At 36.5% G+C, this 17,506-nt stretch overlaps 1 protein-coding gene across 18 annotated transcripts in view; it reads right to left on the bottom strand.

Annotated features, from left to right (window-relative positions):
• LOC137137529 (golgin subfamily A member 6-like protein 22) overlaps positions 1–17,506 on the bottom strand; it is an 85,259-nt gene that overhangs the window by 42,826 nt on the left and 24,927 nt on the right. For 14 of the 18 annotated variants that reach the window (XM_067523911.1, XM_067523913.1, XM_067523910.1 and 11 more), the window contains 16 exons: positions 16,984–17,103; positions 16,691–16,749; positions 16,367–16,474; positions 15,221–15,265; positions 14,855–14,962; positions 9,149–9,235; positions 8,421–8,504; positions 7,955–8,029; positions 7,437–7,523; positions 6,833–6,916; positions 6,308–6,382; positions 6,024–6,098; positions 5,550–5,636; positions 4,946–5,029; positions 1,631–1,705; positions 1,348–1,422 (listed from right to left, as the gene is read on the bottom strand). In XM_067523911.1, the coding sequence (XP_067380012.1) occupies positions 1,348–1,422; positions 1,631–1,705; positions 4,946–5,029; positions 5,550–5,636; positions 6,024–6,098; positions 6,308–6,382; positions 6,833–6,916; positions 7,437–7,523; positions 7,955–8,029; positions 8,421–8,504; positions 9,149–9,235; positions 14,855–14,962; positions 15,221–15,265; positions 16,367–16,474; positions 16,691–16,749; positions 16,984–17,103 (1,328 nt within the window). Of the gene's footprint in view, positions 1–1,347; positions 1,423–1,630; positions 1,706–4,945; positions 5,030–5,549; positions 5,637–6,023; positions 6,099–6,307; positions 6,383–6,832; positions 6,917–7,436; positions 7,524–7,954; positions 8,030–8,420; positions 8,505–9,148; positions 9,236–14,854; positions 14,963–15,220; positions 15,266–16,366; positions 16,475–16,690; positions 16,750–16,983; positions 17,104–17,200; positions 17,489–17,506 lie in introns of all 18 variants that reach the window. The other 4 variants (XM_067523920.1, XM_067523912.1, XM_067523900.1 and 1 more) reach the window with 3 other exon arrangements.

The following is a 17,506-nucleotide window of genomic DNA, read 5'->3' as shown; positions in this document are numbered from 1 at the left end:
GACTGCAGAAAACAAGGGAATTCCAGAAGCTTCACATACTTTCTCTTGTTATTGTAATTTTATGCTCTGTACTGACTGTGAAAGTCAGTTCTCATGATAGGCTTATTTATAATGAGTGAAGCCTCCCTCTAATTGAACTACATCTTTGATTTACCCAGTAATTCCCTGCTATTTATGTTAATCAACTGTCGACGTATCCTAAGTGTGTACTAATCTTTACTAAATCTAATCTAGAATGACAATATTGATTTTTTTTCTTGCAGAAGCAGCTGAAGCAGCCTTGTCCCTTAAAGTAAAACTTTAAAACAAGATTCCGATGACTCTATCGTCTTTGAGTGAGATTTTCTTCTGACATTATGTTACAGTAATGTAACAGTAGTCATCATTTTAAGTGGATCAAAACCTTTCATCAAACTTTTCCTAAAACCAAAATGTGTTTTTTTCCCACAATTTATACATAACATGCAAGTCTGTTATTAGTAAGTGTTTTCAATGATGAGATTTCACAGACATGAATTTAGATCCCTTCTCGTCTCAAGACAACTTGAACTTTATTGATCCATTTCAAATGTTGACTACTGTATTTAAAGACTAAGAACGGTGGCAGAAGCTCCACTTTATATTTTTCTCAGTGATTTTTTCAACCTTTTGGTTTTTATCCCGAAGCTGCTTCTCCAAATTATTATTTAAAGAGATTGTTTTTGCATTGGTACAGTGAAGTGTAGTAAGTGAGGCCTGAAGTAGTAAACCCTCTTTGGACACTGGGATAATGTACTGTGGGAAATAAGTGCAGAATTTATAAAAACACCATTAAACTGAATTAAAAAATCAATATTGCTGATGTATTGACAGTTAATATAAATAAGTCACAAAACTGTTACATATCAATATAATCTTTTCTTCCATCATATTTCCTTCCTGTTAAAATATCAGATATTGCAGGACCTTAGTCTCTAGTGAAACAGTCCTGCACCTAGTGAACCCCCAAACAGCTTTTTACAAAAAGATGGTAGGTGTGTTTTTTTTTTAACTTATACTTATCTGTTGCAATATAATATTAATGTCAATGACAAACATTACTGGTTCCTCTGGTTACGTGTAGAATAAGACAAAACTTCAACTTTTCATTTAAACGTAATGTTTTTTTTTAAAGTTCTTTAAACTGAAATTGGATGTAAAACGATTCAGCAAAAACAAAAGAGACTGGATATGTTATTTTATTTCGGTGTAAATTAGTTACTCTGTGTCTCAGATTTGATCCAATGAAGAGTTTAATATATATATATATATATATATATATATATATATATATATATATATATATAATAAATATTATAAAATATTAACCTCCTTCTTCTTTTCCTCGAGCTCCTTCTTTAGTTTGTCCTCTCTCTCCTTCGCACTCTCTTTTTCATCCTGGAGCTGTGAGAGACATGAGAGACAAACTGTCTTTTAACCGAAAACAGCATTTAGATGGTAGGTGTGTTGTTGTTTTTTTAACTTATGCTTATCTGTTGCAATGTTTTCGCCCATTTTGTTGTTTTGGATTTGTTTTTACAACTAGTTATAGAAATAAGAATTATAGTGAAAAACAGATGCAATGTGCAAATTGATGTGGGTAAAAATGAACCTGTTTCGTCTTGTTGTTCAGCTCCATATTGAGTTTGTTCTCAGCTTCCTTCCCCCTCTGGATCTCATCCTGGAGCTGAGACACAGGGAAGATATGAATGTTTCAATATACATTTAGATGTTACATTAATGCCAATGACAAACATTGTTGGTTCCTCTTCAAGACTTCAAGTTTTCATTGAAACATAATGTTTTTTAAAAGAAAAAAAAGGTTCTTTAAACTGAAATTGGATATAAAACGATTCAGCAAAACCCAAAGACACTGGATACGTAATTTGATTTCAGTGTAAATTAGTTACTTGGTGTCTCAGGTTTTTTCCTATAGTACAAAATACTTTAGTTTTTTTTTTTACATTACAGGGGTGGAAATAACTCCTTAACCCTCTGGCAGGACAATACTAACTTTACCTCTTTGTTCACAGTGCAGTTGTACTTTAGTTTAATGACAAACTCAAGAGAACATAAAGATCAAACCTCTTTTTTCTTCTTCTCCAATTTTCTCACTTTGTCCTCAAGCTTAGTTTTCTCTTGTGAGCTCTTGTGAGAGGCAGTGGCTCTCACATCCTTGCACAGGTGTCCCCAATAAATCTGGGCATTTACCAGAAACTCTGCTGATAATAGGCTTATTTATAATGAGTGAAGCCTCCCTCTAATGGAACTACATCTTTGATTTATTTAGTAACTCCCTGCTATTTATGTTAATCATTTCTCGACTTATCCTAAATGTGTACTAATCTTTAATAAATCTAATCTAGAATGACAATTTAGAATGATTTTTTCTTGCATTATAGTGAAACTTGAATTCAGGACAGGGACAAGAAAGAGAAGAATATCTCATTAAGTATTTTACTGCTGAAGCAGCCTTGTGACACTCCAGACGTATATGTATTGATTCCTTGCTGCAAGTAAAACATTAAAACACGATTCTGATGACTCTGTCGACTTTGAGTGAGATTTTCTTCTGACATTATGTAACAGTAAAGTAACAGTAGTCAACATTTTAAGTGGATCAAAACCTTTCATCAAACTTTTCCTAAAACCAAAATGCTTTTTTTTCCCACAATTTATACATAACATGCAAGTCTGTTATTAGTCAGTGTTTTCAATGATGAAATTTCACCCTTCATGGCTTCTGATGGTCTTCAGATATGATTGTTTGTCATTAGGTACCGATTGATTGGTGACAGGTGACTGTAATTGGGAACTGGTCACCATTTAATGCTCTGAAAGCTTCACTTGAGATCAGAGTGAACTGATAATGCCATATTTAGTGAGATTGCAGGATTCTGAGCTCAACAGGGACATTGAGATTCTGCAAGGAGCCATGACTCAGCATGAAGTTGCAGATCCAGTGGGGACGTCTCAAACTGTCACTTCCAAAGCCTGGAACAGGTTCAGAAGGTCTGGTATTGGGAGTTGAAGGCATAGTGGAGGCAGGCAACAGCTCACAACACCAAATCAAGACTAATACTTGACCCTGCATCCCTGTAAAAAGCAGTCAGCCTGGGAAATGACCTTCAGGAGGCAACTGGTGAGGGACTGTCCACTCAGACTCTGAGGAGACGACTTCATGAAGTTGGCTTGAGAGTCAGAAGACCAGCTGTGAGGGTGCATCTTTCCAGATAACATAAACTGGCCCGTCTCCAGTGGGCCACAGATTGGAGGTGGACACTGAATGACTGTGGTACATGGGGCTGCTCTTTACAGATGAGTCCCGGTTCTGCAGTTCTGCCTGAACTTCTTAGACAGGTATAGGAGGGTCTGTGATTGCCCAGGGGAGAGGAATTTGCCACATAATGCTGTACAGCATGACAGTTATGCAGATCATTGGTCATGGTGTGGGGAGGGATCTCCATGGGTGGAAGGACAGAGCTTGTCATCATCAAAAATGGCAGCATGACAGGCCAAAGATATAGGATGAAATCCTGCGACCAGCTGTGTTGGTGCAATGTGGCCAGATTTTGGGCTTATGGATGACAATGCCTGCCCACACCAATCGAGGCTGGTGACAAGGATGGATTGACCAGCCTGGTCACCCAACTTGAACCCCATAGAACACACTTGCTGGAGGAATGGTAATTCATCCTCAACAGAATATCCCAAACCTCAGCTCAGGTATGCACAGGTGATGTGAGGCTGTGATCAATGTCAGAGGTGGTAACACTGATTACTGAAAGTTTGTCTTAGCGCATAAAGTTAGTTTCTTGTTTATGACCTTTGTCACATTTTTTAAACTGTCACATTTGTAAAACTTTATTTTACAGTATGAACTCAGATTGTTGAGCTGCTGTAATATTTTCAACAACATCTTTTTTTGTAGAACTGAAAAAGCTTTCTTGCCTGTTTCTGGTCCTGCTTCAAGCTCTGATTTCCACACAGAGACACGTACAGTGTCCAGTGCATCACCAAGGGCACTACACTGCTGCACTGCAGGAAATAATGTTTAACAGGCATTTCCAGTCCACTGGGAATCACAGAAGAACTGAACAACCAAAAATGTTGAGGTGCACTCTTGTTTTCACAGTGTGACAAGCCACTTTACACCTTGTGACAAGCAATTACGTCTGGTCACCATCAAAAGTGATGAAGCACTAAATTCCATTGATAACAACATTGATTGATAGCAAACCTACATGTTAGACATGAATTTTGATCCGTTCTCGTCTCAAGACAACTTGAACTTTTTTTGATCCACTTTAAACGTTGACTACTGTATTTAAAGACTAAGAACAGTGGCAGCAGCTGCACTGTAAATGACTTATTGAAAAGATTAAACTATTTGTTTCTAAACTCCATTTTATGTTTTTCTAAGTGATTTTTTTAACCTTTTGGTTTTTATCCTGAAGCTGCTTCTCCAAATTATTATTTAAAGAGATTGTTTTTGCATTGTTACAGTGAATTATGATAAGCGAAGCCTGAAGTAGTAAACATCTTTGGAAAGTGTGATAACGTATTGTGGGAAATAAGTGCAGAATTTATAAAAACACCATTAAACTGAATTAAAAAGTTAATATTGTTGATGTATTGACAGTTAATACATCAACAATATTAATAATATTATATATTAATATTAAATAAGTCCGGAAACTGTTACATATCAATATAATCTTCTTTTCCATCATATTTCTTTCCTATTAAAATATCAGATCTCATAGTTAAACATCTAGTTTTTTTTAAACGTATGCTTATCTGTACATTACAGGGGTGGAAATAACTCCTTAACCCTCTGGCAGGACAATACTAACTTTACGTCTTTGTTCACAGAGCAGTTGTACTTCAGTTTAATGACAAACTCAAGAGAACATAAAGATCAAACCTCTTTTTTCTTCTTCTCCAGGTCGTCCTCCAATTCACTCACTTTGATCTTAAGCTTATTTTTCTCTTGTGAGCTCTGATCCAACTGGCAGCAGAGAGAAAAAAAAGTTACTTTTGTTTAAGTGCAAGTACAGTTTACTGTATATTACATGAATGTCTGCTGTTAATCTTTTCACAATAATTTGATTTTATTGTTGATTTGCAGTGTTCTGACAGAGAATATGATCAAGTCTTAGCTTGTTAACCGACAAGGTAAGAACTGTTGGTAAGAACTGCTGCAAACAGTTTTCTGTTCAGAACTTTGACTCACGTGTTTCATGAACAGCTGCTTTTTGGTCGTTTTGTTTTTTATTACAAAATTGGAAATGATTTACTATCTTTTTAGTGTGAATATAAGACATTTAAAAACATGTTTAGCGATACAAAGTCAATTACCAGCTATGTGACATATGACATAGTTAAAAAGTCAATGGCAGTGGCTCTTAAATTATTCAGACATTTATTCAGGGTCTTACATTCGCTCTAACCTAGTTATAAGAATTATTTTATAGACAGGCAAAAAAGAAAGATGCCAGCAACAAACAAATTTAGATACAAATATTAACCTGCTTGTTCTTGTCTTCAACCTGTTTCTTTAGTGTTTCCTCCGTTTTCTTCGCCCTCTGCTTCTCATCATGAAGCAGCTTCTCCCACTGACAACATGAGGAAAATAAAAAAAGACATTGTGTTTTAACAAGTCCATTTATGTTTTTACAAATTTCTACTTCTGGTTGGTTAAAAAATCCCCTGTTCAAACAACCTGCTTCTTCCTGTGTTTCTATCATGAATCCTGATCGATGGTTTTACATTGTTCACCCACAGTCCAACCAAACCACATCCTACAGCATCTAAACCAATAGAAGCAGCTCTGCATTTGTTGTTTGGCTTGAAATAATCATCATTTCTAATGAGCAGTGTTACTGTAATGTTACTTACTAGTCCCTCAAATATTTAGTGTCAAAATGACAAATTGTGTTTTATGCAGATGATGATAAAGAGAAGTAAACAGACTGTGAAATGATTTGGGTGAAAATATTAACCTCCTTCTTCTTTTCCTCGAGCTCCTTCTTTAGTTTGTCCTCTCTCTTTATCCCACTCTGTTTTTCATCCTGGAGCTGTGAGGGACATGAGAGAGACACTGTCTTTTAACAAAAACAGCATTTTACAAGAGATGGTAGGTGTGTTTTTTTTAAACTTATGCTTATCAGTTGCAATGTTTTCGCCCATTTTGTTGTTTTAGATTAGTTTTTACAACTAGTTATAGAAATAAGAATTATAGTGAAAAACAGATGCAATGTGCAAATTGATTTGGGTAAAAATGAACCTGTTTCGTCTTGTTGTTCAGCTCCATATTGAGTTTGTTCTCAGCTTCCTTCCCCCTCTGGATCTCATCCTGGAGCTGAGACGCAGGGAAGACATGAATGTTTCAATATACATTTAGATGTTACCTTAATGTGAATGACAAACATTATTGGTTCCTCTGGTTACGTGTAGAGTAAGAAAAAACTTCAACTTTTCATTCAAACGTAATGTTTTTTTTAAAGTTCTTTAAACTGAAATTGGATGTAAAACGATTCATCAAAAACAAAAGAGAGTGGATATGTTATTTTATTTCGGTGTAAATTAGTTACTCTGTGTCTCAGATTTGTTCCAATGAAGAGTTTAATATATATATATATATATATATATATATATATATATATATTTTTTTTTTTTTTTTTTTTTTACATTACAGGGGTGGAAATAATTCCTTAACCCTCTGGCAGGACAATACTAACTTTACGTCTTTGTTCACAGAGCAGTTGTACTTTTGTTTAATGACAAACTCAAGAGAACATAAAGATCAAACCTCTTTTTTCTTCTTCTCCAGGTCGTCCTCCAATTCACTCACTTTGTCCTCAAGCTTAGTTTTCGCTTGTGAGCTCTGATCCAACTGGCAGCAGAGAGAAAAAAAAGTTACTTTTGTTTAAGTGCAAGTACAGTTTACTGTATATTACATGAATGTCTGCTGTTAATCTTTTCACAATAATTTGATTTTATTGTTGATTTGCAGTGTTCTGACAGAGAATATGATCAAGTCTTAGCTTGTTAACCGACAAGGTAAGAACTGTTGGTAAGAACTGCTGCAAACAGTTTTCTGTTCAGAACTTTGACTCACGTGTTTCATGAACAGCTGCTTTTTGGTCATTTTGTTTTTTATTACAAAATTGGAAATGATTTACTATCTTTTTAGTGTGAATATAACACTTTTAAAAACATGTTTAGCGATACAAACTCAATTACCAGTTATGTGACATATGACATAGTTAAAAAGTCAATGGCAGTGGCTCTTAAATTATTCAAACATTTATTCAGGGTCTTACATTCGCTCTCAACTAGTTATAAGAATTATTTTATAGACAGGTAAAATAGAAAGATGCCAGCAACAAACAAATTTAGATACAAATATTAACCTGCTTGTTCTTGTCTTCAACCTGTTTCTTTAATGCTTCCTCCGTTTTCTTCGCCATCTGCTTCTCATCCTGAAGCAGCTTCTCCCACTGACAACATGAGGAAAATAAAAAGAGACATTGTGTTTTAACAAGTCCATTTATGTTTTTACAAATTTCTACTTCTGATTGGTTAAAAAATCCCCTGTTCAAACAACCTGCTTCTTCCTGTGTTTCTATCATGAATCCTGATCGATGGTTTTACATTGTTCACCCACAGTCCAACCAAACCACATCCTATAGCATCTAAACCAATAGAAGCAGCTCTGCATTTGTTGTTTGGCTTGAAATAATCATCATTTCTAATGAGCAGTGTTACTCTAATGTTACTTACTAGTCCCTCAATTATTTAGTGTCAAAATGACAAATTGTGTTTTATGCAGATGATGATAAAGATGATTTGTTTTTACAACTAGTTATAGAAATAAGAATTATAGTGAAAAACAGATGCAATGTGCAAATTGATGTGGGTAAAAATGAACCTGTTTCGTCTTGTTGTTCAGCTCCATATTGAGTTTGTTCTCAGCTTCCTTCCCCCTCTGGATCTCATCCTGGAGCTGAGACACAGGGAAGACATGAATGTTTCAATATACATTTAGATGTTACATTAATGTCAATGACAAACATTGTTGGTTCCTCTTCAAGACTTCAAGTTTTCATTGAAACATAATGTTTTTTAAAAGAGAAAAAAGGTTCTTTAAACTGAAATTGGATATAAAACGATTCAGCAAAACCCAAAGACACTGGATACATAATTTGATTCAGTGTAAATTAGTTACTTGGTGTCTCAGGTTTTTTCCTATAGTATAAAATTGTTTTTTTTTTACATTACAGGGGTGGAAATAACTCCTTAACCCTCTGGCAGGACAATACTAACTTTACGTCTTTGTTCACAGAGCAGTTGTACTTCAGTTTAATGACAAACTCAAGAGAACATAAAGATCAAACCTCTTTTTTCTTCTTCTCCAGGTCGTCCTCCAATTCACTCACTTTGTCCTCAAGCTTAGTTTTCTCTTGTGAGCTCTGATCCAACTGGCAGCAGAGAGAAAAAAAAGTTACTTTTGTTTAAGTGCAAGTACAGTTTACTGTATATTACATGAATGTCTGCTGTTAATCTTTTCACAATAATTTGATTTTATTGTTGATTTGCAGTGTTCTGACAGAGAATATGATCAAGTCTTAGCTTGTTAACCGACAAGGTAAGAACTGTTGGTAAGAACTGCTGCAAACAGTTTTCTGTTCAGAACTTTGACTCACGTGTTTCATGAACAGCTGTTTTTTGGTCGTTTTGTTTTTTAGTACAAAATTGGAAATGATTTACTATCTTTTTAGTGTGAATATAACACATTTAAAAACATGTTTAGCGATACAAACTCAATTACCAGTTATGTGACATATGACATAGTTAAAAAATCCTGTTCATACAACCTGCTTCTTCATCTGTTTCTATCATGAATCCTTATCAATGCTGTTACATTGTTCACCCACAGTCCAACCAAACCACAAACCTACAGCCTCTAAACCAATAGAAGCAGCTCTGCATTTGTTGTTTGGCTTGAAAGAATCATCATTTAATGAGCAGTGTTACTCTAATGTTACTGACAAATTGTGTGTTATGCAGATGATGATAAAGAGAAGTGACCAGAATGTTAAATGATTTGGGTGCAAATATTAACCTCCTTCTTTTTTTCCTCGAGCTCCTTCTTTAGTTTGTCCTCTCTCTTCACCCCACTCTGTTTTTCATCCTGGAGCTTGTGTTCCCACTGAAAGAGAGACATGAGAGACACACTGTTTTTTAACCGAAACATCCATGTCTGAATACATTTCTAATGTCTGAGTGACTGGATCAGAGAATTAAATATAAACAGTATATTGTAGTTTAGCTCAATTAGTATTTTAGTATAAAGAACAGCAAAAGTTTTTTTGCTGGTTGGTGACTGTTGTTTTTATTACTTTATGAATGAATATGTTAAAGATAAAGTTAAAAGTCTGATTTTTAAATTAACATCAAAACTTGGCTGGACAGTGTTGGAACATAGTGTTTCCAAACACTATTTCCTTTCCAATCTTCCTACACTGGTTTTTAAAGTTTCTATTATCAGTAGAAAACCATGGAAGACACAAACTGTTTCTTAGGAGTCACATTATCCAAAGTAGAGATAAAACGAATTAAACGAACGTTAAGTTACATATTCAATAAACCCAAAAATCTACCTACAAAATGTGCAACTGAGAGACATTTAAAGATGAACTGAGGACGAGAAAGTCTGAACACATAGGCTTCAGGTCCACACCTCTCAAATCTCAACAATGCATTGTGCAAAGATGTGCGTCGACGAACCTGATTGCAGTTCACACTGATTTTCTATAATATTTCTATATGTTGTTTAATGTATTCTATTGTTTTACTGCTGCTGGATTCTGTAGTGTATTAATGTTGTTCTCACATTGTTTTGACATGTGTATTTTAACTTATGACTTTTTGTTTCCACAACGGGAAAAAAAAAAGCATAATAAGAAAAGTCTGGGTTTGATAACATACTATGCTTCACATGGGACACAAAATATTTGGCCAGTAAAAAATGAAATAGTTTCACAAATGACCATTTGGTCTTTGAAATGACCACTACTGTTATCTTTTAAAATATTCATAGGTTTATTCAATAACAACAAAGGACAGGACATGATAGTTCACCAGGTTTATCAAATACTTCACGTCCTCATCCGAGCAATGACTGCAGAAAAAAAGGGAACTCCAGAAGCTTCACATACGTTCTCTTGTTATTGTAATTTTATGCTCTGAACTGACTGTGAAAGTCAGTCTCGACAGAGAAGTATAATTCGGCCTAAGTTGAGGCAGTGGCTCTCACATCCTTGCACAGGTGTCCCCAATAAATCTGGGCATTTACCAGAAACTCTGCTGATAATAGGCTTATTTATAATGAGTGAAGCCTCCCGCTAATGGAACTACATCTTTGATTTATTTAGTAATTCCCTGCTATTTATGTTAATCAACTCTCGACTTATCCTAAATGTGTACTAATCTTTAATAAATCTAATCTAGAATGACAATTTAGAATGATTTTTTCTTGCATTATAGTGAAACTTGAATTCAGGACAGGGACAAGAAAGAGAAGAATATCTCATTAAGTATTTTACTGCTGAAGCAGCCTTGTGACACTCCAGACGTATATGTATTGATTCCTTGCTGCAAGTAAAACATTAAAACACGATTCTGATGACTCTGTCGACTTTGAGTGAGATTTTCTTCTGACATTATGTAACAGTAAAGTAACAGTAGTCAACATTTTAAGTGGATCAAAACCTTTCATCAAACTTTTCCTAAAACCAAAATGCTTTTTTTTCCCCACAATTTATACATAACATGCAAGTCTGTTATTAGTCAGTGTTTTCAATGATGAAATTTCACCCTTCATGGCTTCTGATGGTCTTCAGATATGATTGTTTGTCATTAGGTACCGATTGATTGGTGACAGGTGACTGTAATTGGGAACTGGTCACCATTTAATGCTCTGAAAGCTTCACTTGAGTTTAGAGAGAACTGTTAATGCCATATTTAGTGAGATTGCAGGATTCTGAGCTCAACAGGGACATTGAGATTCTGCAAGGAGCCATGACTCAGCATGAAGTTGCAGATCCAGTGGGGACGTCTCAAACTGTCACTTCCAAAGCCTGGAACAGGTTCAGAAGGTCTGGTATTGGGAGTTGAAGGCATAGTGGAGGCAGGCAACAGCTCACAACACCAAATCAAGACTAATACTTGACCCTGCATCCCTGTAAAAAGCAGTCAGCCTGGGAAATGACCTTCAGGAGGCAACTGGTGAGGGACTGTCCACTCAGACTCTGAGGAGACGACTTCATGAAGTTGGCTTGAGAGTCAGAAGACCAGCTGTGAGGGTGCATCTTTCCAGATAACATAAACTGGCCCGTCTCCAGTGGGCCACAGATTGGAGATGGACACTGAATGACTGTGGTACATGGGGCTGCTCTTTACAGATGAGTCCCGGTTCTGCAGTTCTGCCTGAACTTCTTAGACAGGTATAGGAGGGTCTGTGATTGCCCAGGGGAGAGGAATTTGCCACATAATGCTGTACAGCATGACAGTTATGCAGATCATTGGTCATGGTGTGGGGAGGGATCTCCATGGGTGGAAGGACAGAGCTTGTCATCATCAAAAATGGCAGCATGACAGGCCAAAGATATAGGATGAAATCCTGTGACCAGCTCTGCTGGTGCAATGTGGCCAGATTTTGGGCTTATGGATGACAATGCCTGCCCACACCGATCGAGGCTGGTGACAGAATTCTTGGAGGAGGAGGACATCTCAAGGATGGATTGACCAGCCTGGTCACCCAACTTGAACCCCATTGAACACACTTGCTGGAGGAATGGTAATTCATCCTCAACAGAATATCCCAAACCTCAGCTCAGGTATGCACAGGTGATGTGAGGCTGTGATCAATGTCAGAGGTGGTAACACTGATTACTGTATATTACATGAATGTCTGAATTCTCATCTATGATTGACTGGAGGATGTGAGGAAAACTCTGCTCACGATAAGTTAAAATATTTCAAGTGAAGCCTCTGTAATTGGAATTATTTTGATTTGTCATATATTTAACTAAAAGGTCCTGTTCTTAAAACAAACAAACAAACAAACAAAAAAATTGTCTTGGTGTCTCAGATTTGTTCCTGTGAATAGTTTTAAGTTGTTCTTGTTCTTGTAAATGCTAAAAGTTGCCCAATCTAAGTACAAAATTCCACGAAGAACCAAAAGGTCAACTGTCAGCTAGCAGCAACGTGGAGAAGACATGTACCCAGACCCCGATCTGGAGCCGAGCCATGAGGCCAAACATAGATTAATCCTGATAAAGCTGAGAGAATTCCGGAACTTGAGCCATCATCAGCCAAGACAAAATTGACCAAAGAGTAAAAGAAGCAGAGGAAACACGGCCGAGACCCAAATTTAAGCATCGGAGAACGTTTTGTCAGAGCTGGTAAAACTTTGAAAGCAAATGGAGACCAAATTGACGTATTTAGAGGGACGCTTGCGATGCGATAATGTCAGAATACATGGAGACAGGAAGGGAGCTGAAGACAACACATCAATGATCACCTTCATGTATCTGTTAATGGAAAGATTGGACCTTCCTTCATCTACACCCAGCACTTGCTCTCAAACCTCAGCCACAGCTCCGTCAATATCAATTGTGGTTACGTTTTCAAGCTATTGAATGACAGAACATATACTCAGATGAGCCTGGCAGAAAAGAAGACTCGACTTCCAAAAGACAAAAGTATATCTGGACCATGATTATGCAGTGGACCTACTGAGGTAGCAAAAGCAGTGCTTAAAGAAAGAAACATAAGATTCCCGACACCATTCCCAGCCAGTGGAGACTCTTTTACATACAGCTCGGCAGAGGAGGCAACGGAGGACATCGCAAAGAGGGGGATTCTGGTGACTGTCATTAAAAAAAACAACATTCCTGTTGGATCAGATGGATCAGCTCACATGAACCTTCAGCGGGAACCAGAAAAGAAGTGTAGCGTAAGGCTTCAAGGATTAACTCCAGGCAGTTCAGAGACAAGACACATGATAAGTAGCTGTGCAAAGACTAAAACGTAAGAGTGTAATCAAACTGGAGAGTAGCATTAAGAAACAAAGTAATTTTGTCCAAACAACTAGTGGATTAACATAAAAACACCTGAAGCCTTTTATTGGTTATTATGGACCCACACATCAGCGTAAAAGGGGAGAGGGCCCTCTTTCACCGTTATGAGGAAGAGACCTTCCCTCTATACCCTCATTCCAACAGAGGTATAAGCCCATAGAGGAGGCCTCAGTATTGGAAGTCACTGCTGTAACAGTTAGTTATATTTTTTATTTAGTAATTGTGTTAAAAGTTGAAGATGTTTGTCCTACAGTTCTATAAAGCATTAGGGATGTAGAATATGTTTATATGTGGGCTTAAAGAAACTTAAATGTTTACGCACAATGAAGCAGGTTAAAGTAATTATATACAATGTCTCCATGTTAGGAGCTACATTATCCAAAGTAAAGAGAAATAGTGAATTTAAATGTGGTTATTAATAAAAGTTATTAACATGTAAGAAATATTCTACAATAGCAGACAAAGTGATGAAAACATCAACCGCTTATTTATACCTCATTCAGATTACTTTGTAAAAATTAGTTTTCACTTTGACGTGAAAACATAAAAAAAATTTAAACTGATCATGAGTCAGTGTTATAAGGAAAAAGTAAAACTTTCACAAGAAGTGAATATTTAAAAATTTTTACTCAGTTTAGTTTAGTTTTTACATCAATCAGCATCAGGTAATCAGAGGAAAATTTTACTCTTTAAAGTTTGTTGTTACCATTTACAAAATTAAATCTAACTGTAAACCATGTGTCATGATCCCAGTGCACTTCCTCCCCTTGGACTTTTATTTTTTTGGCCCCTTCTCCCCACTTCCTGTGGTAGTTCTGTTCCTTAGCTTACATTTGTTTTAACTTATTGTTTGCACCTGTTCCCTCACTTTTTAAGTCCAGTCTTCCCCAAACTTTGCTGCCAGATCTTTGTCGTTTAATCTCCAGTCAACACTCTGAACTCTTATCAAGCCTGACTCTTGCAATTCTGACCTTGTATTCTGGACTCTGTGCATCTGTAACCTTTGGTCTGAGGTTTGGTAATATTCCTGTTAGCAGTCTTGGTTATCGGTGTCTCATTAGTTTAGTTTCCTTAAACTTTCCAGTATATTTACCTGCTTAGTGGTTTATGTTTATCCGGGTCTTATTTGTTTAGTAGCCTATGTTTTTACCTGTGGCCTATTTCATTTGGAGTTTTTATTCAGTTTGTTATTCTCCTAGTTTTTCCCCGTGTATTTATTTAGATTTTGTTCTTTTATGCCGTAGCCTTATTTTTCCCTGAGCCTTTGCTGTGTTTGTTTAAATTATTTTCCCCTCTTGTGGTTGTTAGTTTCTGTTGTCGTCTTATTTTCTGTTAAGTTAACTCCCCTCGTGCTCTGGTCCTGTGGTTAGTTTGTCTTGGTCTTTATTTGTTCTGAATCCTGTTTCTCATACCCTCCTGTTAAGAGCCATTTCCATTTGCCTTGTTAGTTTCTGTCAATAAAAACGCTTTTGTTATTTTTAATCACTCGCACTGTCTCATCTCTTGACTCCTCCCTAACCAAAACCCTGACACCATGGTTGTGATGACTTTGTGCTGTGACACCGTACTGGTTAATTCAGAATTAATAAATTACACAAATACCACACATTTATTTGTTCAATATTAAATGAGCACAGATTTAAAGGGAAACTGGTGTCTACAGAGAAATTATTTTGTATAAAAACCTCCTGATTCGTAGTTTCCAGGTCGTTTTTCAGTCTCTGAACTTGGCTTTGAGCTTCCACCCTACTCCATTTCTCCTCGTGGAACCTTCGTTTGGAAACGAACGGCAACTTAAACAGAGACAAATCAGATCTTTAGTTTATATTTTAACAATTACTAACACTGATTTACTCCAGTGTTAAACCTCTGCAGTTCCATTAATTCATCTTTAACCATATTAGTGTCAGACTTCACTCTCACTATCAGTGTTTTTCAGTGCTGCACATTTCTGTGTGTTGAACTTTATCTTGTTGTGTTACTTTGCTGAACATTTATTTTCTATTTGAATAAACTGTTGAGTTCATACCATGTGGTTTTCTATCACTTACCAAAGAGGAAATGGACCAGGATGCAGCAGCTTGGCTTCTTCCTGTCTGGAAAGATGGAGACGAATGAAATGAGACATTATCTGAACTAATCCATCATTTGACTTTAAAGGTTCCCTGTAGAGTTTTAACTCTCCAGCACCATTTTCTTTGAGTGGGTCCCTAATTTGACCCCCATGCAAACTAAAGACAGGAGTTTCCTGTCTCTTCTGTTGAACCTGAAGCTCCACAGACCTCTGATTCTTTAACTGAGACATGCAGCAGAAAGATGGAGGTAAAAGTGACAAATTAAATGAGAATCCTAACTGGCTCCATGGTTCCATGTCCACTGATCTGGTAAATCATTTATATAATCTCTGCATATATTTAGAGCAAGTGCAACAGCAGCCTGGAAACAGGTGAAAGGAAAATAAGTTACAAGAACATTCTGAAAACTGACACCTGTGTCTTGGTCCTACTGGTCTTAAATGTGGGGTCTTTGTTTGTGGGTAAATTAATGTAAAACGGCACATTGTTAGAACACACACACACACACACAGACACACACTCACAGACTACTGTCTGTCTGACTACTGTTATCCGGGTCTTATTTGTTTAGTAGCCTATGTTTTTACCTGTGGCCTATTTCATTTGGAGTTTTTATTCAGTTTGTTATTCTCCTAGTTTTTCCCTGTGTATTTATTTAGATTTTGTTATTTTATGCCGTAGCCTTATTTTTCCCTGAGCCTTTGCTGTGTTTGTTTAAATTATGTTCCCCTCTTGTGGTTGTTAGTTTCTGTTGTCGTCTTATTTTCTGTTAAGTTAACTCCCCTCGTGCGCTGGTCCTGTGGTTAGTTTGTCTTGGTCTTTATTTGTTCTGAATCCTGTTTCTCATACCCTCCTGTTAAGAGCCATTTCCATTTGCCTTGTTAGTTTCTGTCAATAAAAATGCTTTTGTTATTTTTAATCACTCGCACTGTCTCATCTCTTGACTCCTCCCTAACCAAAACCCTGACACCATGGTTGTGATGACTTTGTGCTGTGACACCGTACTGGTTAATTCAGAATTAATAAATTACACAAATACCACACATTTATTTGTTCAATATTAAATGAGCACAGATTTAAAGGGAAACTGGTGTCTACAGAGAAATTATTTTGTATAAAAACCTCCTGATTCGTAGTTTCCAGGTCGTTTTTCAGTCTCTGAACTTGGCTTTGAGCTTCCACCCTACTCCGTTTCTCCTCGTGGAACCTTCGTTTGGAAAGGAACGGCAACTTAAACAGAGACAAATCAGATCTTTAGTTTATATTTTAACAATTACTAACACTGATCTACTCCAGTGTTAAACCTCTGCTCAGCTGAGACTTTTTGGTTGATATTTTTAGTCCCCTTCTATACACATGTCCTGTTTCTGTACTTACAAGTTCACCGTTTGTTTCAACATTTCTCTTGTTCAAATGCTTTATTTGTGCTGTTTGGTCAGTCATTACCTGCTTTGTCTCTTTTTGGTCCTCAGACTCAACTACATCCATCTGTTTTCTCTTAGACACTGTGTAAAAATAAAGGCAGTAAAATTATAGTTAAAAAAACATCTGATTACTCTTTTGGTAGGTATCATAAAATAAAATATCTAAAACTAAACTACAAAATTGGCTATAAAAATGAAACAACTGACATTTTTACTGATTGCATATAAAATATAGCATATCTGTGTTGATCTTATAAAATAAAAACTCAATATAAAGACAATTCACTTTTTCTGTGTGATTAGTTTGTGACTTACTGTTTTTCTTCTTCCACAGGAGAAGTAAAAGTAAAAGAATCAACATGATGCAAACAACCAAACTAACAGCCAAACCCACTGTGGTAGCAGAAGATCTGGACTGGACCTTAAAGAAATCATCTAAAATAGTAAAACAGAATATTAATGACAGTTACTGCAAATACACACAGAAATATAAAACTATTAACAAAGCATGAATTTGAAAACTCATATTAACCTGGAACATATATTTGTGTCTCTCTGGTCTCGTTGATGATGTTCTGTTGGACTCTACAGGTGAATGTGTTTCCGCGTCTCTTGTCCACAGTGACTCTGCTGCTGACATTATAGAGGTCATCAGGACCTCTGACTGTCTCTGTACGTCCAGCAGAGAGGACGTTTCCCTCACTGTCCAACCAAAACACCTCAGGCTCTGGATACCAGCCTTTAGACTCACACTGTAAAACCACCCCACTGCTGGATTCATCAGTCCCTGCTAAACTGATTCCAGGTGATGAAACAGCACCTGAGGCAGAGCACCAGA

This window comes from Channa argus, chromosome 12 (assembly GCF_033026475.1).
Source record: "Channa argus isolate prfri chromosome 12, Channa argus male v1.0, whole genome shotgun sequence".
Classification (NCBI taxonomy): domain Eukaryota; kingdom Metazoa; phylum Chordata; class Actinopteri; order Anabantiformes; family Channidae; genus Channa; species Channa argus.
Note: the sequence above shows the minus strand (reverse complement) of the source record. Positions and strands in the feature narration are given on the sequence as shown.